This window comes from Ammospiza caudacuta, chromosome 5 (assembly GCF_027887145.1).
Source record: "Ammospiza caudacuta isolate bAmmCau1 chromosome 5, bAmmCau1.pri, whole genome shotgun sequence".
In the NCBI taxonomy this organism is placed as follows: Eukaryota; Metazoa; Chordata; class Aves; order Passeriformes; family Passerellidae; genus Ammospiza; species Ammospiza caudacuta.
The window spans coordinates 42,982,758-43,006,932 of NC_080597.1; the positions used below are offsets into that span (position 1 = coordinate 42,982,758).

General features: G+C 38.3%; 1 protein-coding gene across 1 annotated transcript in view; it reads left to right on the forward strand.

Annotated features, from left to right (window-relative positions):
- The window catches only part of PTPRR (protein tyrosine phosphatase receptor type R), a 139,400-nt gene that overhangs the window by 59,645 nt on the left and 55,580 nt on the right, over positions 1–24,175 (forward strand). The window contains exons 3-5 of the mRNA XM_058805032.1: positions 10,312–10,425; positions 13,608–13,763; positions 21,258–21,368. Coding sequence (XP_058661015.1) covers positions 10,312–10,425; positions 13,608–13,763; positions 21,258–21,368 — 381 coding nt within the window. The remainder of the gene's footprint in view (positions 1–10,311; positions 10,426–13,607; positions 13,764–21,257; positions 21,369–24,175) is intronic.

Genomic DNA, 24,175 nt, shown 5'->3' on the forward strand with positions numbered 1-24,175 from the left:
AGCACAGCTTCTTCATATTTGACCTCATTTCTTCATTTTGACTTCACAAGTGGAGTCCCCTCTAAAGAAAAAGTCCCCCAAATTAGCCTGAAAGCCATTTTAGAAAACTTTTTTCTCTAATAGTTAAGTCAGAAATCTTGTCCTGTATTAGGACATTTGGGTCACAGTGTGTGCATAGCATTATCAAAGCCAGAAACCTGCTAGTCAAAAATACAATATTGTTATTAACATTAATAGGAACTGTTGAGGTAAAACTCTCCTTAAATCTTTGAAAATTTGGTGTTAATGTTTTCCCTTCACCCGTGCCTCTCTCTTTAGTACTAGACAGAAGAGGAAAATCTAGTCTGCTCAGCTGATCATGGGAAAGCAAATTTTTGCCTAAAAGCTTCTGAAATACATTCAGTATTAGCATCAGGTCAAAGTTCCTGAGATAGTTGCCAAAATCATGAGACTGTCTTTTCATCAGCTTTCTTGTTTCTGAACTTAAAATGACAGTTTTGCTAAAACTTGGGACAAAGGGACGTGTTCAGTCCTCTGATGCCATCAGTCATGTGATTCCATGACAGAATAAAACCCAAAGTAATTCAGTTTTTATCTAAGAGAAAATATCAGGCCTCCAAGGGTTTTGCTTCATTTTGCTTAACTTTCTTTAAAGTGCAAAATGGTAAAAGGAACTTAAGTCCAGAATTACACGGTTGTCTTGTATTGTCTGTCCTTGGTTTGTGTTGGTTTGGAGTGCTGAAGTAGGAGGGGTAAAATCAATAATACAAGCTTCGTTTCAATAATTTGTAATTATGGTGATGATAATGTCTGTAAACAGACTTTTTTGACCTAAGAGGCTGAAAGCTGATAAGGATCCAAAACATACCAATGAATTGCATCATGCTAAACAGCCCTTGTTACTGGATATTTGTTTCCTGAAAATGGGATTCTGCTCTCTCAAGAGTTGAAGGCTAAGGAATCACTTATTACTTTCAAAGTCTTGGCTGTGCTGGACCATTAATCCAGACTGCCCTGGTACATGAAATTTATTCAGGAATCTCACAAGAACAGCCATTATGTAAATACCTCCATTCCAGTTGAGTCAAATGAATTTTGAGACTCTTTTGATTTTTTTCTTCCAGATGTATTTCGAATTTTCCTCTTCCTGTGCCCAGGAGCTGCAGAGAGATGATTATGAGAGAAAAAGGGAAAGCATTTGCCTGTTTTTATAATATGCCCATTGTGTCTGAGTTCAGGTAGATTTTGTTCATCTGAAACTAGCAATAAAAATTGTCTCTGAAAATAAATGCATGAGAAAGATAGAATGTCAGCAGTACTGAAATCTTACTTTGATTTTCAAAGCAGAGAGAAAAATTATGAACAAATCAGTGGGAGTCTTTTGGCCACATCAGTTCCTGAAAGATGTGAAAGTTGCTGTTTATGTTTCCACTTTTGTTCTTCATTAGTTTGTAAGCTTATATATGGGTTTATATCCATGCCTGCTACAAATGAAATTTAAAATCTGAAGATATAAAGGATGGTTTTGGGGTGGAGTTTTATGTCTGCTAATTTTTTTAGAAGGCATTTTGTTTGCCTTTTGTGTTAAGGATCATTATACAAAGTTGTAATGGGAATTCAAACTTCAGTAACTAAAAATCCTTTAGTAAAAAAATAACTGAAATTATGGCTTTACAAAAAGAGCAAGAAGAAACAATACTGGCTTTCTGGCATTTAGAACTTTACCCTGGCTCTACCCAGAGATTTAATAATTGGACAGAATTAATAGCTGAAATGAGGGTTTTACAAAAAGAGCAAGAAGAAACAATACTGGGTTTCTGGCAATTAGGACTTTACACTGGCTTTACCTAGAAGTTTAATAATTGGCAGAAAAACTAAACATATTCTAAAGTGCTGTGCTGAACAGACTCAAAAGGATCTGTTTGCCCTGAGGATTACAGCTGGTTTTGTGATGATGAAATAGGATGTGACTGGTACAATCACGCTGTGCATAAAAGTTGTACTGTACATAATAGCACCATGAATTTCTTTTGCAATGCAGGGAATAAATTTTTTGCCAATATTGAATAAGGACAGATAGGACAATTTTATGGAGCTCATTATACATGCCTCTCAAAGAACAAAAAGATTGAAATAGTGTTCAGCTGAGCTCTCCCAGCTCTTTTGTGTTTCCAAATCCCTGAATTGTCTTGTGCTTTTCCATCATCTTGTCCTTTGCAACTGTCTGCCATAACGGAGGAGGGCAGGAAGAGGTGGATGGATGCAGGGAAAAGTCTAGAAAACTATCAGAGCTTTGAAATGAACTTCAACTGTTATTTTAAGAAAACTAAAATATTTTGTGATTAAGAAAATCCCAGTCCTTGAAGGTACGCAGATCCTAATTAAAAAAAAAGACAGAAAGTAATTTTTGGGGGCAACATTAAAATTGTCTGTGAAAGAAGCTGAAAAGTTGTATTCTACATATCTGACCTCCATCTTTTTCAAATAGAAAAAATCCTGAGAAGAGTCAAATTCTCTTATTCCCATTTATAGGCATAGAACTGAAGCAGTACAACTGAGGCAGACTTGCTAAGGCCAGAGGCATAGCAATATTTCAGCCTCTCATCCCTACTAGTAATCAACTGGCAGTAACTGCAAGCACTCCCAGTTTAATATTTTTTAAAATAGTTGTCAAACTTTTAAAAATAGCCATGAAGAACAAGAGAACTACTGCAGCCTCCTGCTCCTGTCCCTTCCCCTTCCCAAGGGCTCCCACAGTACAGAGACCTGCTGGTATTGGTATTATTTAATGGTGAGGCTGCATCAAACTGGTGTCCCACGGACAGCAGATAGCTTTTCCTTCTCCTCTCCTACAGCCCCTCAACAATGACAAGCATGCATCCTCTGGGCATTTAGGATATGGGATTCTGCAACACTCGTACTCAAAACATGTGCTATTAACTTTACTGGGCTTTGAATAAGGTTATTCCTCTGCTGAGTTGTAGGGCCTATGGAACAGCAGTTTCTCAAAATCTGCAGTGCATTCAGTGTTTGGAACCTTGCACATACCTTCTGACTTCCAACTATGTGGTTAATGATTGATGCATTAATGACACCACAGGAAGGAGGTAAAGGGAACTGAGTACAATGAGCATTGTGAGGACAGTGTGACACATGGTTTCAGACTCGCCCCACTAACTACCTCACATTGTGGTACAGGAATGACCCACACAACTCACAAGCCAGGAGAATGAGATAATATACCTTTTGAGGTTTCCTTTGGAATAAAGAAAACTATTCTGTGTCTTCTCATTGGATGAGATCAGTCAATCCACATTACCTTGTGGCACCACACTGTAAGAGCTGGCTCTTATCTTTTCTTAGAGACTGCAAGCCCAGAGGTTACTGCAAAACATAGGACTGATAGAAATCAAAGCGCACCTCTTGAAGACACAAACCTTATCCTTAGTGGGCTGAATTTCATTCTTGTACACTTCAGTCATCAATGAAGGTCATAAAGTCTTCCTATAGCTGACTGACTCACTGCCCAAGTGCAAGTAAGCTCAGTGAGGGAATTGTGGCCAAGAGCCAGACCTCACAGATGGAACATTTCTCACTCTTATGTTGATGCTTCCTACAGAATTGAACAAATCAGCCCCAAATCAGCTGATCTCATTTGAGAAATTAGTTCTTCTCTCTGGAAAAAGAAATGTAAATCTGTCACACAGCTGAGAAAACCAGTTTAGTTATATCATGCACCCACCTCCAGGAAAGTTTTGCCAGTCTTGAGCAGTGAATGCCAGTGGAGTGCCCTGGCATCACCTCAACAGCTGGTTTGGTGTCTTCAGCCTGTGTGATGCAGCAGTCTCTAGGATCATCTTCAGCTGGTACCTACCTGTGCAAACAGGACTAGAATGGAACCCAGTTTCTAACCCAGGATGGTGGGCAGCACTCAAACCTCACAATGGCAGACTGAGAATTTCTTCTGTTGTAGCACTAGGGTTCATCTTAGTTTCTGACAGTCAGAGTATGATAGCCAACTGTATGACAAAGCTCATAGTATGCCTTCTGTACAGTTTCCAGGGACATTTGTGACTTTCAATGTCCATATAAGCATTCAGCCCTATTCCTACCTCATATTCAGTCTTTGGCCTCTGCACCTTCCTGGGGTAGAGTCTGCGGATTAATTGCAGTGTGGAAAAGACTGCTTTGATCCATACATTTTCACTTTCTCATATTTTAATTAACATTCACTTGAAAATCACTTTGAGGGGGGACCATACAGCTATCTGGACTAATTGGATTAACCCTATATTTCTCATCAGTGTTACTTCTGTCTTATTCCGTAGAGCTCATAATATGCATAAATATTTAAATGTATATGCTTTCATGAAAAATTGATCAAGAGCCAAAATTGCTATTTAATACTATATGAGAGATGCATAATTCCAGAAAACAGTATGCTTACTTTAAACAAAGATTTTTCATAAGAGATGTGGGTTGGTTTTTTTTCCTAGCAAAAATACAAGTGAAATTTTACATTGTCACATCTTGAAAAGCAACATACAAATATGCTAAACTTCCCTGAACTAATCAGGACTTGAAGCAATCAAAGTAACCTATTCCTATCACGTCCTTCCTAATACTTATACAGAACCAACTTAGAGCTCTGTTTTCATATCACCCAAATACTATTTGGACAAGCATGTATATTTTTGCAGTCTACATATGATTTTTGGAATTGTTTGGCAGATTTGAATATTCTGCAGCCTCAGTGTTTCCTCAATAGAAAATGGATGACTTAAACAGAAGCATGTTCCAGGTCAAGAATATTTCTCATTGCTTTTCACTGATTCTTATAAACTCAAGTATATGCCTGTAATTTTTCTACTATTCCTGGTGATTTTCACTGTACTTTATTCAATAATTTTTCCCTGACATTGGAAGTATTTAAATGTCCCAAGATTGATTTTTCTAGTCATATGGTGTTTTAGCAGAAATATATTATGTATGAAAGTTTGAGTAGGTCACTGCAGACAACTGCTGATACAGAGAAATATGAAGCTACTTTAATTAATCACTAAGAATAATTGATTTTATACTCATGAGAATTTTATCTTAGTTTACAGGCATAATTCAAAGTTTAATGTAGACCTCATAAAAGGGCGAGTCTTTCCTCTTGCAGAAGATCATATGGCAGTGGGAGAGGCAAATGGGAGAGGCAAATGGGAGAGGAGTGAATGCATCTCAGATACCAGTTTGGCTTAGGGCAAAGTTCCTTTGGAGTGGCACTTGGCAGAATGCATTGTTGTAGTTGTATAATTCTGGCTAGGGATGTACTGGCTTCCAGGTGATTCATGGACTACCAGAGACACTAAAGTTGCTGTGACACATGACTCACAGAATTTTAGAAAGCCAAAATCTTCTGTGAGTGTGTATCAGGTACCTGAGCCAGCCAAAGGGCCTCACCTGATGCCCAGTGCAGCTGCAATTTCAAATATTGAACAGTGACAGGAAGGAAAATCTAATGTGTTTAGGGGGAGAAAAAGAAAGAAAATACAGGTATTTTCACAGGTTTTTGATATATTTGTTGTAGTTCTGCACCAAAGCTGTAGAAATAAATCTGCAACACTTTCAGCTTGCCTCCTGATAAATACATCCTTATTTTGGTTGTATAGCTGATGAGGGTGACAGGGTGAAACACTGTGGCACTGATGAACTGTGCAGGCAGCAGATTAGGGTGCTCAGATAGAGGGACCCACAGGTGGCCATAGTGCAATATTTGCTTTAGTGCATAAAACTCTCCCATTTTATAGCATTTTTGTTGAATTTTTAAAACCATATATAAATAACTGGAGCACGGGCAGATAAGAAAACTCTTCTCTGAGCTCTCTCACTTGTTTGGCTTAACTAAATGAGAGTGTTTGTTTTTATTTTTGTTTTAGCACAAAATAGAACTCACTACCCAGTGGCCCTTAAGTATGTAAAATTCCTAGCATGTATAATTTGTTGATTTAGTTTTCATCTTTTTTCATAAAAGTGTTGTTAAGATGTATACTTTCACCTTTAATCTTCTTTATCTTTGATTATTTTTGTTCTGTATAATCAGTTTAGCTGGAGGTTTGAGAAAACATCTGTGGTGGTAGGACCAGAAGGAGTTTTGGGGGTAGAAACAATGCAAAGAAATGGAATTGTATGTTTGAAGCTCATTGCAGAAAGGATATTATTGATAAGGAAAATGTAAGGAGGTGGTTCTTTTCTGAATTTTTCTTAAGCAGCAGAACATGACTTGGCAAATTAAGATTTATTGTAATATCCTAAAAGTATTATTTCAGACTCTGTGTCACACATTGCCTTTCATGTTAGAGATTTTCTTTGTCCCTTTAACATGAAGATTTTTATTAAAAAGCCCCTGTAGGATGTCAGTTGTGAATGATCTTTGGTGGGCTTCTGTGCTGAGTTTCCCTTTCTGGAACTCTGTCTTCCCAAGTTTTCCACTACAAGCAGAAAATCCTTCAGTTCAAGCTACCTTTTTTCCTTGGATCAGAGGAACCTAGAAACCGTCGCCACAGTTGCAATATCCAGGTGGGTAATTGCTCAGGAAAATGAGCCATCCAGGGGGTTCGCCTCTGGGCTCAACAAGTCGCTATTGCCAACAGAGGCAGCTGATTCCAAATCATAACCTCCTTGGGGAGGTGGTTGCAGTCCATGATAAACACTGCAGATGAGCAAAGGTAAAGGATTTGTGCTGTCTTACTGGGATGTTTCAGCCCTTTCTTTTCCAAAGCAAAAGGAGCAGCTAGAGGAACACAGTAAGACATAGCTTGTGTATCTATGTTAATGCTTTGTTTTATTTATTTAGATGGATTACTTTACAGAGGTTAATTTCACTTTTTTTGCTGGTGGTATTAGTACTCATGGATTTAATTTTTGTAATTATAACCTGTAAATGGCTTGTCAGGTTTCCATTGTACAAGTGATTCTCTTAATAATGACATGTCATATGGTTTGTCTGAGTACAGGTATTATTGCATTTGTACTTCATCCATTAGCAGTTTCCTGTCCTAATCTCTTACCTTTGTGGACTATAGTGAAAACAGTATCTAGGCATGCCATCAGAATGGCACAATAATATTAAAATATTTAAATATTAATAACATTTTGAAAATTTTCTGATAGTAGCATTTCCTTTCTCTCTTCTATATTCTTTCTTTTTTCTTTTTTTTTTTCTCTTACTAAGTTTTCTTAACAAAAAATTGTTATACTTAAGAATTTGCAGAAAGGCAATTTTATACCTTCAGGTCAGACTTAAATTTCAGTCACCTTGTCACCTCCAGGAGGCACATGCTAGAGCCAAGAATATAATGCCCCCAAGTGTTGCCTTCATCCCAGACCAGTCTGGTAATGTTTTTTTTATTGAGGAGACCTGATGCCTGTGCTGAATAGACATGAATTAGCTGTGATCTTGTCAGAAGGAACTTGGGAAAAGACTTTAATCTTGCTCTGTTCCTGTCACTTACTGTAAGCACCCAGAATTCGCAGCAGTGTAATGAATTGATACATCTGCAATCTAGTCCAGTGCTGCTTTATGCTTTTATGAATACAGTACCAAAAAAGGGATAATAGAGAGCACAGAGCACATTTGTGATGTTCTCCACAGTCTAAAGTAGGTGCTCTGGGGATTCCATCAAGCATTTATGTAAATTACCTTTCACTGATTGAGTTAGAAATTCCATTCCTAAAGTGACAGATTCTGGATTGCTTGCTTTCCTTTTGACGGGAAGAGTCAAATGCACTCCTTTGTGCTGTCTGAAGTAGAAAAAGGTGACCTGTAATTCTCTTACTTAATTTTTTGCTATAATTGCCAAGGAGCTAAGATTCACACTGACAGCAGAAAAGGAGAAGCAGATCCCTTCAGTGAACAGCTAAGCAAAGTTCTTATAATCAATGTGAGATGCTTCTTCTTTAGATATTTTTGAGCTTTTTTGGGATGAAAAGTAAAAAAAAAATAAAAGAAGAAAATCTTTATAACAAATTTTTATACCTGCAGAAGATGCATCCTGAGATAAGGCATAAGGGCAAATTTCTAAGGAAGTTTTCTAAAAGGGTGCTGTAATCTCTGTGTGCAAGGCCAGGTGAGATTTTTAAGCAGGCTGATGCCAGACTGACAGAGAGCTGGGGTCTTCAGGCTTCCCCCAGGACCACAGAGGACAATGTAGCTGTTACAGACACACACACACTGCAGCCATGGATGAATACTTGTTAATTCAGACAGTGGACTGAATTCAGACCTGGTAGGCGGAAATGTGACTCTCCTGAAGATAACAGACTTCCACCACATTTTACTGTGCTTGGCTGTGATGATCCACAATCCCAGCATGCTAAATCTGTGAGAATTTATTACCTTTTTATAGGCTCTTTAAGGTCTTCTATTTCTTCTGAAGCTAGATATTTTTCTGGCTGTTTCATTTCTGTGTCTTCATAAGTGAGATTTTAACACACTATTTAATAATATCTCTATAATGTGTTATGATACCTGGATCAAGTATGTTTAAATGAATGCATTTTGATTTTATGCCTGCTAATTTTTCTCAGTAACAACAGTTATTATTAATCCCATTACTCAGGGTCACTGGCTTGGACACTCTTTATGCCATCCTAATGTATCTCCAGGAGCCCTCATGACAGCCTTTCTATTTCAGGAGCAACTCCCTTTCTCATTTACTCAAGACCTCCAGTCTAGGCTGTCTCAGTGTAGTCACAGCTTCAAAGCTCCAAACCAATTCTTGTCAGGTATTCCATGAGTCTGTCTGAGGTACAGAAGAAAAAGTGCTCACATCTGTTAGACCTCCACATGTCCCCTCTCAATACATCTCTCTGTTTCAGTGATGAAGTTGGAGCAGTTTTGTAGCCATTGAGGATGTCTGTCAAATTCAAGAAGAAGTAAAGAGAGGAAGACTTTGCATTTTGAAAATGCCAGGGTAGAAAGGGTATTTTAAATGGAAGATTCTTGTAATACTTCCGACTGAATTAAAGCTCAGTTGTGTGGTAAGAGCAAATCTCATGCATCAAGACCTGACAATCCCAGTAAAATGATGAGAAAAAGGGAGGAAAAGAAAGAAAACCACTCAGTACTGACAGAAAAATCAAATCGATGGTGGAAAAGGAAAGCAAATATTTTATGGTTTTATGTTGCACTTATAAACACTGATAAAGAACAACAGTCAAAATGTGTGATGTTGCTTTTCTTTAAGATAAATATTTCCTTTCTTTCTGAACCATAACCATATTCCCAGTGTGATATCTGACCCGCAGATATTTAATTCTCTTTATGCAGCTCTGGTTAGGAAGGAAGAATACCTACTTGCTTCCCAGAGCAGGAAGCTGGCCCATGGCTCTAAATAGGAAATTTAAAATAAAAATCTTTTTTATCTTGAGTCAACTGGCTCAGGCAAAACTTGGTAACTTCCTTAGTCAGAAGTTGCCAGAAGCATTGGAATCCTGTGGCCATCTGACATAGCCATCTTTCCTCTCTTCTCCACTGCATATTTTCTGCAAAAGGGATATGAAAACAAAGAAGCAGACTCTAAAGTACCACAAGGAAGTACTGTCTATCAGGCATCATGTGAAGACCTGATATCTGGGTCTTCTTGGACACAGAAGATTTGAGCCTAAATTATTTCTTGGGTAGAATTCTTCTGACTTCACAAAAAGGATCTGAACTTAAGCAAACTTCTAAATTTCACTAAAATTCTAACACAGGGAAAGAAAATGCATCAGTGCTATAGTTTGTCTCATCCTATGACATGGATGAGGAAGCTTTAGGAAATTCAAACATGGGGAATGTATCCAGAATGTTTCATTTCTGATCTCAGAAACTGCTAATAAAAATTAAAGTGGTATGATTTCACTATGTGTGACTCATTCTTCACCTTCAGGGAGACATGCTAAGACAATATTCCAAAGGAATCTTCATTGTGCAAACTCAACATCTCATTCTTTAAGGATGCATTGATGTTTAATGCTTAACTTTCATTTCTAAGGTAGTAATTGTGTTGTCTTTAACACTGTGACTTGTCCAAGGAATTAAGCCAAAACCATCTGGAACCCATTCTGAGTGTACTTGGGCAAAGGTGGTACTTTGCTAATGAATAGCATTTAAGGTACTGAAATGTACCTTTAGACCTATTATATATTGTGATATACATAGATGACACAGATTATTGTTACAGGGAAAAAATCCAACAATTAGTGAAAAGCCTCAGAGATCAGTCATCTTGAGAATTAAATGTCTTGGACAAAGAGTTCATTTGAACTGATTTTGTTTTCCAGACACTGCAAATGGATGTAAACAAGCTGAATATCACATTGCTTCGGATATTTCGCCAAGGAGTGGCAGCAGCACTAGGACTCTTACCTCAGCAAGTTCATATCAACAGACTCATTGTAAGTACCAAAAGTCTGTGTGTATTAAAGTGTACCTGTTTATTTAAATTCTCTTATATTAATTTTCCTGTCACTATGGAAGAGTGCAATTAAATGGGACAGAAAAATACTTATTATTCCATTTCTTCAACTGCACTATAGAAAAATAGATCCCCATTACAAAATTATTTAAATTCTTCTTTGAAAATACACCATTCTCAGCTAAGCCAGATAAATCTCTTTTTTGTCCTGTTCATAAGCAGATTGCTTATCCCTTAGTTCTCATTCCAATGCGGTTCTTTTTCATGTTCACACCTTATCCATGTTTTGTTTCTCGAAGGTTGAATATTGCCCAAAGAATACATGTGATTCATCCTTTCAAAGGCATCTTCACAATTTATCCTCAGACTTTCCATTATAAATTAAATGTCATCTACAATATTAATATTCATGCTTTGTTATTCTGCTATAATAATCTGTCCTCAGAAATTATCTTGTAGACTGTGGTATCATACTGACTAAAGATGGTGATAAATTTGCTTCCAGCAAAAAGGACTTTTATAATCAACTGTCATTGTATGGTTTTTGGGTATGCATACTTAATAACACTGTTGTCTTTTTATGAAAATTTTACCATGAAGCAAGAAAATCCAACATCATCTATGTATTGCTAGACTTCACTTTGCAGAGGGAAGAAGAGGTTTTTATGCTATGTGCAGGTTGAATATTAGGGAAGAAAACTGACAAGTTCAGCATAAAAGTATTTTCTGCCTTGAAAGCTTGATAGGATTGTATACATCAAAAAGGATTATAAAACTCCTTCAAGAAATGTCTCTGTGAGAAAAGATCTCACAAGAAATACAGCAAGAAAGATCAATAGGAATGCACTGCCGCTCTTTCCCTGTTCTTCAGGAATCTCACTCATTCGTGACACGTGATGCTAAATTTCATTTGTCTCCTGCATTGACCAGAATGAAAAGTTTAAAGATATATTCAGAGAAAAACACAATTAAATGAGAAATGTTTTGGAGTCTGAGATATATATTTCAATATACTGAATCACGTAGTAGCTTTCTTACTATGCTCCTTAGAAATTATGTAAATAAACAGAAGAAATATGCTGTTTATTTTCCTACTGGCTCCACTGCTTTTTTCTTTCTCCTCTCATTTATGATTTAAGGGAAGAGATAATGTCATTTTGCACATACATATAGCCCAGAATACAGTAAGCACTATTTTTTAATTAGTCTTTTCAACACCTGAAAAATTTCTTCTATGAGTCAATATTTCAGCTCTATAAGAAGGCAAGTAAACTTTTCCTCTGTTTGCTCTAAAAATCACACAGAGCCAAAATTCACAAAGAAGACGAATACATCTTAGGAGACATTATTCCCACTTTTCATCCTTCTAACATGAGACAGTTCCTCTCACACAGAGTGCTGGCAAGCAAGCAGAGCAAATCAAAATTCATCTTGCCTTGTTTCAGTGTGTTGTTTCTCAACTACTCATCTAGGCTCCCTGTAAAAGCAGTAGATGATGGTAACTGCAGGAGAAGAGGCATTGAGATCCATCCTGATTATATTAGGATGGATTAAGAGATGCCAGTCCTTCTCTGCTGGCTTTCAAAGGTAGGTGACTGAAGTGAGGTGAGGTGACTCAGTCCCAAGTGAGCAGCTCTCAGAAGTGACCAGGAGCCTGGAAGCCAGGATGTGGATGGGCACAGAGGGAGCAGACAGCCTGCTAACCTCTTACATGTTACACAGATGCCAGGAAAAATTAACTCACTATTTCCAGTGTCTCCTTAGCCTTTCCAGTACATCCTCCTCCCATAAAGTCCCTTTAATGGGATAGAGAAACTCATAAACAGAGGGGGCACAAAACACTGGGAATGCTGCATGCCTGCCAAGCCTTGCCTGGTGCCTGTGACCTGCACACAGCAGCAGTCCCCTTCCCATGTCAGAGACTGACTACAGCCCCAGGCTCTAACCAGTTTCTTCAGCTCCCACTGGTAGCCAGTGTTCTTACCATTGTTACTGAGCAGATGGACCAGCAGCACATGTGAGAGCACAGAGGACATATTTAGGGCAAACATGTTTGAAAGAGTCCCTTTCTGTGCAGCTCTATTTTGAATGCAAGGAATATTTTATGCAAAGAGTATTTCATGCAAATGTATTTTAAGAAGAGCAAAAGATGGCTTTTTCTTCACTTCAGCAGAGATAATGATACTCATTCAATGTGATGGGAAGGAGACAGGGGAAATCAGGATTAGCCCTGTTTGAACTGATCTCTCCCATCCCGTAATGATGAATAGCAAATAACCTGATTGTTGAGGTTCTTGCCTGTCCAGGCAGCAATGTAAGGAACAGCTCCATGCCTACCTCATGTGTGGGGGATCCCCCAGATCTGGAATCTGCTCCACACCACACTGTCAGCTACACCGGCCACAGCCCTGGGGAGATAGGGTTCCCACATCCTGTTTGGACATCAGAGTTGTTTCACATGCTTTTCAAGTCTATCACAACAGAGAAAGTGTCTTTCCTTTTGCTACCTTGAAACAGAGTGGGCATCTGTTTCTACATTTCTAATATAGAACCTCTTAGGCTGCCAGGATTGCATCAAAGACCCCAGGGCAAGAATTAATAGATAAGGGAGTGGACATCCTCAGGTCACCCACTAAGTGCTAACAAAACTTCCTTGGTCCTTTAATTTTGTTGGACCATACTAAATTGCACTGCAGTCAACTAAGAGGACTTTGTTGTGGTATGTGTCTGCCATATGTTGAGAAGGGACTAGAAAGTAATGTCCAAATATCACAGCATTATGCTAAGCATTCCTATTTCATCTCAGCTCAGATGAACTGTCTGCTAAAATCCCTGCTGGCACATTGCCATTGACCCCATCCCATGGCTCCTCCTACCACTATGTTATATTGATTGTTTAATGATACTAAACTCAGGAAAAGTCTACCTTGTCAATATTGATTGAGACAAAGCACTCATGCCCATGTATAGGATTTGCATTTTCTTCCACAGTCTGCTGAGATTTACAGACAGGCAAAAGGTATGCTGTGCTCACAGAGCAGGTTGCAACCTTTATACTCCATGCTTTTGCCTCTGGAATTATAGTTGCAGTCTACAGAGAGCAGAGATTAATGCCAGACCCCTCCTATGATTTTGCTTTTTTTTTTTTTTTTTTTTCCCTAGGGAAAGAAGAACTGTGTGGAACTGTTTGTGTCCCCACTGAACACGAAGCCAGGAATTTCTGAGGCGCTCCCATCTGAAGAAGTGCTGCGTTCCCTTAATATCAACATTTTGCATCAGAGTTTATCCCAGTTTGGAATAACAGAGGTCTCCCCTGAGGTTAGTTATCAATCTTCTAACCTGTATTATTTTGATACAGATTAGGCACTTACTTCCTTGGTAGTATTCCAGCTGAGGTTCTCAAGCATGAGGCAGAAAATGTATGGGCTTAGAGAGCATCACTAGTGTAAGGCAATTATCATAGAATCCTCAAATAGTGAGGCTTGAAAAGGATTTTAAAGATCACCTAGTTCCAACCCCTCTCCCATGGACTGCACCTTTCAGTAGACCAGATTGCTCAGAGCCCCTCTCTGTTGAATTACTTTAGTAGTGCTTTATTAGGCTATTTACCCTTTAACATCTGCATTCTCCTCACACAGATGAGCTACCATTGAAATTGGAGTCTAGATCCTAAGCATGCACTAATTGTCTTAAAGGAAATGGACATAAGGAATTCCAGTGTATTAATGGGGGTAGGAAGACATAACAATTTCAATAGAGAGATAAATGGAATGCAGATATTGTGTGTCACCATTACTGTCCATGGAACATTTGTCTGACATGATTTTGAAAAACTGAATCTGTACATTACACCTATGCTTCTTTTTATTTTTAGCATCATCAAGAGATTTATTTTCTTTATGTGCTCCAAAAAGAGAGTAAAAATAAAACTTGCAGCTATTATTTGTATTACTTCATCCATTTTTTGGAAGAAAAAAAAATCCATTTCCAAGTAGAGATAACATTGTCATCTCCACAGCTTGTCTGAGACATTATCAGTGAGATGGATATCTGATTCTGGATCAACCATTTAAAATGTGCCCAGAAAATGAAAGAAAGTAAAAGCCTTAAGGGTAAAAAGCCAGTGAGCTCATGGACATTGCCATATCACACTGTGTTTTATTTAGTGTCTTATACCTGAAGCTCTTACATACATATATATACAGACCCTCAGAATGCAGTTTGGGGCCAAACCCCTTCAATCATGTTGTCAAGAATGAAGATTTTCAGTGGAAGCTCCCAGTTTGGCAGAGGAAGTGTCCTTGTCCAAAAAAATGGGAAAAAAATTCAAGTACTCTGATGAGCTGTGTTTCCCTCCATGGGTAAAAAGTTCCTGGGGTTTTTTATATCCAAAGCTGGGTTTGAGACACTGCTGTTGGAGCCATTGGGCTGTTATGCCTACCTGTATTTCTACTGATTGGAAATTGTTTCTCTCACTTTAAGTATTCTAAGAATCTAGATGTCTTTGTTACAAAAAAAAAAAATGAAATATAAAACAAGGCCAATTCATGTTCTACTGCAGCAACCTGCCACTATCAAAATTCAGATTCCCAAGTTTTTGCTGTTCTAATACAAAACATAGCAAAGCAGTGGTTTCCAAATAAATCAAGTCTTTATATCACCCATCAACAAACTGAGTGAAGCTTCCTTTAGGTCAGAATTTCCTTTTTATCTGAAGCATATGAGTCTGACAGTTGGATAGAGGCAATTATCTATTCCTAGTACTACAAATAACACTTGAGGTAGACATGGGGCAAGAACTTATATGAATAATATATGAATGGAGAAATGTCATCAAGCTGTGAAGAGATGCTGGAAAAAATCAAGCCTTGAACTCAAAAGCTCATCTTGAGTTAGATACATTTCAATAATCTAGAGTGTTCTGATATATGAAAAAAAATATAGGTAATCATTTAAAACAGGATTATTAGAATGAAAGCTGTGCAGTCTCTAAGTCCTAATACTGTTGGAGACACAAGAGAGTATTTTAATATTTCAATTGATAGCAGATTATAACGCTAAGGCATTGATCCTGAAAAATAATGCAGCTTTACACTAATATGTAATACACTGATTACATATTCCTTGTGGATCTCAAAAAATAGTTTACACATATAAGACTACAGAGAAAAGAACATCAAAAAATAACATACAGTCTTTACTTGGTCAGCTGCCAACCATTTATGTTCCCTCAACTTGCTCTAAGAACAAATTGCTCCAAACAAAGTAACAGCAAACCAAAACAAAACAGGCAAACCTTTGAAGGAAGGTATAATTATACAAAGCCTTACATAGCTATGATGCATGATTTGCCCATTGTAAAATGCTGTGTGTGTGTGTACTGCTGAGCTACCAATCCTGATTAAATCATGAGCTAAAATTATACACTCTTCTACCAAAAGTATGAATGCTTCACAAGCAGTATTGTATGTGCAATATCAGTGTATCTGTGCACAAAGGAAGCATTACTCTCATCTTTCTAGGTGGGTGGCACACACAGAGGTGTTAGGGCTGAAATTTGTCTCCTTTTTCAGCTGTATTTCAGTAAGAGCTGCCTAAGGCTTGAAAGCCTTCTGGCTCTCTCTCTATGGTAAACAAAAAAAGATATGTTTGACAGGCAGTTCATCCCATCTGTGACACACCTCTCCTGAGATTGCTTTTTAACAAGGTTTAGTGTAAACTAGACCCCCAGAGGGTTAATGCTGTGGGAGATTATCCTGTCCAAAGAAATTTTACCACAATTATGTAGGAAAACCCACATGGAAAGCTGCTCTGCTCAAAGTTTCAGCCCATACTATACCATAAACAGCAAAAGACCCAGTGGATGTCAGTACCTGGAACTACATTTCCATTCATTACAGAAATAATTTGCTTGTTCACATCTGCTGATGCATTGATCACTGCTTGATCTATTTTCAAGTAAATTGCTGGTCTCAAAATTATATCCCTGTTTCTTATTCTGCAGTTGCTGAAAGAGCAGTTTCCCTATATGTCTTTCTGTAGGAACCATGAGAGTACTTTACTGCCTGGTGTAAAATGAGATGTGTACCAGTGGAAATGTGTAAATTTAAAGGTGTCTTTGCCATTTCAGGGGTCTAGGACAATGTCTATACCTTTCATATCTCCTTGATTTTCCAATGGCTTATCGTAGTTGTAGCATTTGTTCTTTTATTGTGGTCTAAAGTGGGATTTCAGACTGAGTTCTGCTCCATGGGATGTACCACAGTCAGGAGCAGAATTCTCCAGAACAAAGTACCAAATTGTGCATGATGGTAGGACTATATTCAATGACTTAGGCAGTCTGTTATTATGGTGTGGGAATCCTGGCGTCCTAAAGTCTTTAAATTGCTTGGATTTCATAATTTACTAGATTTCAGAATTTACTAGAAGAGAACTCGAAGTGATTTTGAATGACAAAAATAACTGAAGTTACACTACATAAGATAAGGATTACTATGTTTTGAGAGCTAAGCTAACTGCCAGTTGGAAATGTGTCACTGAGGGAGAAATTTCCAGAGTTCATACCAATATTATGCAATCCCAAAATGAAGCATTACAGCCTCCTTGCACAAAGAGGTTGCCTTTGAAGTATGTGATATTAACATATTAGAGAAGAAATCAAAGGAAGCAATCATGCACTTAAAGTATACAGAAACTGTGAGTCGCTGTAAGGACAAATGATCAAAACCAATATCTTAGAAATTACAACAGCCTGGACTGATAGAGGCACCTGGGAAACAAAGCAGGGCACAAGGACATGCTCCTGTGATCAGGCAAGGCAGCTGTAGTGTAAAACCTGCACGGTGCACCCAGAGCACCCAACAGAAACAGGAGCCCTGCAGGCTGCCAATGTGGATGTGGAATCACAGCACTTCATCACACATGTACCCAAAGTAGAGCCTTTGGGGTGTATTTTTCATGGGAGACATGGTTAAGTGGTTATTATCCAGTGTCCTGTGAGCCTGAGAGGTCACACACATTCCTACATGTTTTCACTGGGGGTGGAAATGATTTCTTGGCAGCCTTTCCTAATGTGCCTCAGCTAACATAGTTAAAATAGCAGAAAAAACAAAGCTATTCAGTGTGAACTTCCATGAACCCTTTTTGATCTTGAGCTCTACCCCCAGCTCCCTGTAAGCTTTCCTCTGAGCTCAGAACTACAGATTGCTATGCTCTCATTAGTGTTCCAGCCCAAGAGACTAATTGGGGTTAACTGACCTAATTTGCAAATTCACCTATTTTCCACCGAAAATTTACCTTCTTTGGCAGGTCCTGATACTGCAGGAGAATCTTTCCATCTCAGATTTCACACTGACTACTTAATGTCTATCTTGTTATTATCAAAAGTTGGCTGCTCATTTTACTTGCTTGTAGAAATACTCCACTGTTTTTCCCATAATAAGACCATAAAAGTCAGAATGGATTTTAGTATCTTTAAAAAAAAAAGTTTATAAAAATTGTTTAGAAAAAACACATTTGTTTCAGTTCCGTAGATACCCTTGTGTGCAGGCACTCTTCAGTAAGGTTAGTGATTGAATGCCATTGTAAGACTACATTTGATTCTTCCACACATTGAATTATGCTGAATTCAAATCGTTTAAACTGACCTGGTTCATTCTGCCTGAAAAACTCACCTTATTGGAGACTTGTTAGGGAATGGAAATGCTAGGAAATTATTCCTTCCTCCCTGTTTGCTCTAGGATCTGGTGCTCCCTGAGCTACTGAAATTCCCTTGCCACTCCATCTGCTCTGATATTCCCCCACTTTTATTAGCTGCAGATCTTTGCAGATTATTTTGAGTATATCCTCAAGCCTATTCCTCAGAAACTATCTGAAGGACAAGAATCCTCTCGTTTCTGCCTTGCATTTGGCCACCCTATTAGCTTTTTTCCTGGGTGTCAGCAATTTGTAGTGAGCGTGGCAGTTGCTATCCCTCTTATCAGTTTTCCCAGACAAAGGAACAAAGTTCTGAATGATCTGCATTGACGTTTCAAAAAGCAATTCCTTATCATGGGTGTGAGATGACTCAGTTACTGGAGGTCACAACTTCTTCTGTCATTAGGAAGCAGCTTAAGCAGTGATTTTGCTCTCCACCAGCTAGATCTGGGAGAGAGATTTACCTGAGTATGTGAAGGTACTACTAAAGTGTTTCAAAATGGTGTGTCAAGTAAGTTTAAGTTGTGGTATACTTTTTTACAGCATTTGTTAGTATTCTTTGAACATTATTGTTAGAAAGACAAGTCAGGCAAAGACATGTCCTGAACACACATAGCAATAGACAGACGTTATAGAGATTAATTCTCTTAAAGTCTTCTTTTATTCGCTTCAGTCTGTTATATGTATGAAGTCTATTATAAAATATTTTTAAAGTTTTGTAACATCATTGAATTATAGTTTATATGTCTCTCATCCACTGTGACTAAAAATCCCATTAGCTTTTCATTTATTTTTAGTGTATTTGTCCATTCAGTAAAGAGGTATTAAACCATCTCATTTACTCAGTTACAAAAGGTCAGCATGGCCAATTCTCCTTTAGCTCCTGCTTTGTATCTAAATTTCCTCCTGAGAGATATGAAACACCGGAAAGCCATCAGGTAACCAACCCACTCAGGGTCAGACATTGAGTTCATAGCTTATAGGCCACAGCTGCAGCTGCTGCTGTCACCATGGGATTCCCATGGAGCTCAACAGGAGCAGTCTTGGACGTGCAGCAGCTGCAGGTTTGGGCTCTGAGCCAGTATTGGGACCCAAGTCCTGTGCCATGAGCACAGCAGAATGACCTTGCTGTGCTGAGGTAGCAGATTGCACAGAGAGCTGTACCCCACTACAGTAGCCACAGTGTTTAAATATGTCTAGGAACAATTTTTGCAGAAATATTTGGTAAGGTTTCCAGGTTCTTTTTGAAAGCCCTGAGTTTTAAGTTGCTCATTAAACATCAGACTGACACTTTATAAGCCTTTTTAAACTGTTAATACCTGCAACATTTTAGAGCTGAGACCATGATGCATGTTTACACTAGCACACAAATATACTAATTTTACAAGATTGGTTTCTATAGTTGTGCTGAAGGATTTCCATTCTGGTGCCCAGGACTATTACTTCCAAAGAAAACTCTTCTTTATTACACTTTCAGTTCTAAAGCACTCAATTCCCAGTTAAACACAAGCATTTCTTCAAGCAAGCAAGTCTTTGTAAATTAGCCATGCTACCAAATTTCTCTCAAAATGTTTGCATTTTGTGGTAATTGTATCTGGGAATTGTCTTGCACTGTCCTCTTTTCAAAACTAGCAGTGCCTAATGCTGTGCTGAAAGGAGGACCATGAGAACTATATCAGGATCCAGCACCCAGCATTCTTGGTCAGCTTGTTCTCTTCCTCAGGCCATGAGCTCCCACTCCTCAGGAAGCTTTCCCACATGAATTCATCATCATCCAGACTTTCTGTGTGGGGGAGGCTAAAGAAGTTTGGTTTTGGGAGGCTTTGCCTTTTTGGAAGACAAAGTTGTCTTGATGCATTAGCTGTGCAAAAGAGCAGGCTAATGGGTGGCTAAGCAAAAGTGTTGGAGCATCCCTGCTGTTCTACAGGCCCATTGAGCAGCCACTCATCTTTGTATGGAGCAACTCTTTCCTCTGTGATAACCTCTGTGATAAACACAATATCCCCAGAGAGGAGAAAAGGCCACATTGGGATGGGAAGAGAGCTCTGTATTTAAACTAGAGGTTTATTTAAAGCCATTAGAGAATTTCAGCAAGAGGGAAACACAAAGACCTTGACCATTTACGATGGAAACCAGAATTTTAGAAAGTTGATTTAACTCAGTCTGAGAACTCTACTGAAAAGACACAATTAAGAAAATAAAAGCAAGTAGCTAAAAATTGGCAATGTCTACTGAACTGTGGTCCCAGAAGCATCAGACAACATACTTTATTATAAATAATATATTGCAGTTAGACCAAGGGTGCATGTACTTTGTTTCTGCTACAAAATCTATATTTGAAAACATAGTGAAATTCTGGTAATTTAATACTCCAACCAAGTCCCACTGCTGCAATAAAGACAAAAATAAATGCTTTTACAATCGTTATTATTTCATAATTCCCAGGAGTTCCCTAGGAGTTCTGGAAATTTTAGTGTGCGCAGCTGTTACAGAAATGTTCTATCAGCAGGAAGCCAAAGATAATGAGATTAAGCATAATCAGAATTAAAGATAAACAGATAATGAGATTATTTTCAGCAAAATCAATATTTTTTACGTATTTGTGTGTGTAATCTAGAGGTGACAGTGTGAGGCCTTCCTGGCTCACGAAGGCAAACAGGCAAGTCACCTGCTCTTTGCTCCGTGTCAGGTGTAGACACTGGGAAGGCTGGCGCGTGCGTGCGGGGGCTGGAGATAAGCCCTGGGGAGAAAGGCAGGGCAAGCACTTCCCAAAGGCCGTGTGGGAGCACAGCCCTTTCACCTGAGCAGCCAGGTGGCTTCCAAGAGTGGTGCTGGGCCATGTTTGCTTTACCTTCAGGCAGCCTGTGCCAGCTGGGGACAGTTCCCTGGGCTGCAGATCCCGGCGTGGCGCTGGGAGCGCGGGGTGTGCCTGCTCCATGGACTGGGCGTGGGCAGGGGTGCCAATAGCAGCGCTCCAAGTCATGCCATGTGCTGTGGAATTTCAGCGCTGACAAAGCTGAGGAGAGTGATTAATGCCCAAGGAGAGCTATTTAATCTGCACATGCCACTCTATAACCTTTTTTTCTCTTTCTGTTTCTGTTTCATTGCTTAAAAAAGAAAAATGTTTTGCAAGGCCAGCACGAAGCAGACAAAATCTGGAGCAAAGAAGGATTTTATGCAGTTGTTATATTTCTCAGCATCTTTGTCATTCTAGTGACTTGTTTAATGGTAAGTTTCCCTTTTACCTTTATTTTGTTTTTATTTCGTGCTTTTCTTAGTCTGAAGGATAGGGTCACAAATTCTTTACATGATGGGTGTTTTCTCAAGGCTAATAGAAACTCAACTCCATGGTAAGAATTGGTCACTCTCGTAATGCTGGGAAACCAAAGTTTGAAGAATCACATATCTTGATGCATTTTGAGTTGAATGAAGAATGTAACTAGAAGGAAGCTGAAGAAATAAATAACAGGTTCTTAAATCTACAGGATAACTGTGTAGGGACATGAGTGATGACTTCTCAACCTTCTTAGTTCCCAGGATCCCTGAAGTCCTCTTACCTGCCTTTATTTTAGTTTTATTCGATAGTAAAAGCAACACCACATTGATAGAATGTTGTCAGTGCACAGTTGTTAGAGTGTGTGTTGGTATTTGTGTATCAAATGCACAAATAATAAACTGAAATAACTAGTAAGAACGTGAAGGAATAATAATATTTTTGAGCAGGTTTGCCATTCACATTGCATGAGCTCAGTGGCTAGGTTTCTGAGCATTAGGCACAATTCTAATATATTGAATATGAGAAGTGCAGTGGTCACACAGAAGATGAAGAACACTATACCACTACTGATTTTTGTAGCGTAATTTTTGCATTTTTTTCCAATGTTGTATCTTATACATTTTCCTTCTTTAAATTGTGTGATACTTCTACAGTGCACACATACAAGTGCTAACTGAATTCTCTGACAATTGTCAGCATTTATGAACACACAGTATCTTGGGGTCTTTTTGAGATATTTTGCTCTCAAACACATTTAATTTTCTTTAACCACTTACAACCTTAAGATGGAAAGCATGTTTAATCTAAAGTTATTTAAAAATGTTCACAGTTATACAAATGTTCACAAAAATTTATAACAAAATGTTATTTCATCTTTTAAGGTCTCCCTAAGATTTGAAAAGTATTTGTTTTATCACAGGAAATTGTTGCTTTATTTAATTTCTACTTTCTTGTTGTCTCCATCTCTCCATGCCATTTCACTCAAAGGAGGAGGATAACTCTAGAAATCTCTTCTTCTCTACTCTCTGTTTTGGAGAAGAGATATTTTGGTCATTACTGACTATTTAACTGGAAAAGTATAGAAAATGCTGGCTGTTCTTGCCTGGTACCACACAATATTTTCATTAATGACCTGGAATGCATCAGCAATATTGGAAATTGAAAGCATTCTGTATGACAATATCAGAACTTCAAATATTCCTCAGGTGCCAGAGAAAAGATGGGGAAGAACAACAATGCTGCTTGGCAGTGACAAGAGCTGTAATCATGTGCATCAATACAATGTAGGAGATATGTGGCAAAACAACAGTTCTGTAGGAAAGGTTCCAGCGGTATCACAGAACAGTATTACAGAAGTAGATAAGGAGATAAGCAACATCAATGTTGCAAAAATACACTTCTTACCCTGGGATATATAAATGAGGATATGATCTCTAAGATCTGAATTCAGCTCTGCTATGGTAATTTGGTTGTCATGTCTTACTCATTTTCTATTGTCTCTGTCCACCACATTTGCTTAAAATTTCAGGCAATTATAGGAGGAAGGAGATGCAAGAGTGATCAGAAACACAGAAGACATGAAATAATTGGTTTATTTATGACAGGGAAAAGGAGCAAGCAGAAACATGATAGTTCTCAAACGTGGAAAGATTTCAAAGGCTGTTGTAAGGAAGAAGATAATACTTTCTCCATTGGGGACTGGAAAAGAGAAAAATTTTTACAAGGTGATTTGGCTGACTCATTAAAAAGATCTTTGCTATCACATGGGTTCACCAGACCCTGGATTGCATTGCTTGGGGAAGCTTGTGAGTTTTCCCCCATTAAGATTTTAGGCAAACATCTGATTTTAGGCAAACATCAGAAATTGTTGAAATAGGGTGTAGCTGAAGTTACACCCTATTTCAGGGTGTGAAGTTAGGGCAGAGGTCAATACTAGTAGACTCCTTGAATTCCTTTCAGATGGAATTGCTATTATTCTGTGGTCTTTTCTGCAGGGATTCCCCTTTCTGTTCCTCCCAGGTCCAACCTGTATCTTTACATGTGCTACTGTTTAAACTACAAATGGACACTGTCTCAGATTTTGCCAGGATCTGATAATACATGGGTATGTCCAATCTGTAAAGCTAACAAACAACTCATGTTTGTTTTTTATCCCATTTAATGTGTGTCAGAGTGGCAGATTGGGTTGGTCACTATATTTTTGGCCATTTCTGGATTTTTTACTTTACTTTCATTAAAACTCTTATAGCCCTGTAACACTTTCTGAGGAAAAATGTTAGTGTTTAGATCAAATGTTGTTGGTTAGATTTTTTTCATTTTCTGCTAGGGTCAAGCTATCTTTTTTTTCCTAGAGTCTTAATAATATATTATTAAATAGTATAATAAATAATACTTGTCCACATTTTAGAAGTCAAAACCATAATTCCTTAGGTCCTCAAGAAGTGAAACTATGTCAAAACATATTAGTGACAAGAAGGTATGGTGAGCATTGTCATGGCCATGAGTCTGTGAGCTGCTTATCTGCTGGTTATCAGAAACAAATTACCTGAAAGCACTCACTAGAGAAAAAGACAGTAAAAATATTTCAAGTCCCTCTTTATTGGTACCAGTGCCCTTGCTTCACAGGTACCCCTGAGAGGACTTCTTTTTCTGCAAAATTATGGGAAAGAAATCTTATCCTAGTAATTCTAAACCCTTCAGAATGAACAGATGGTTTACCTAGCCAAGTCTTGTTTTTGTGTATTGCTAATGACATTAG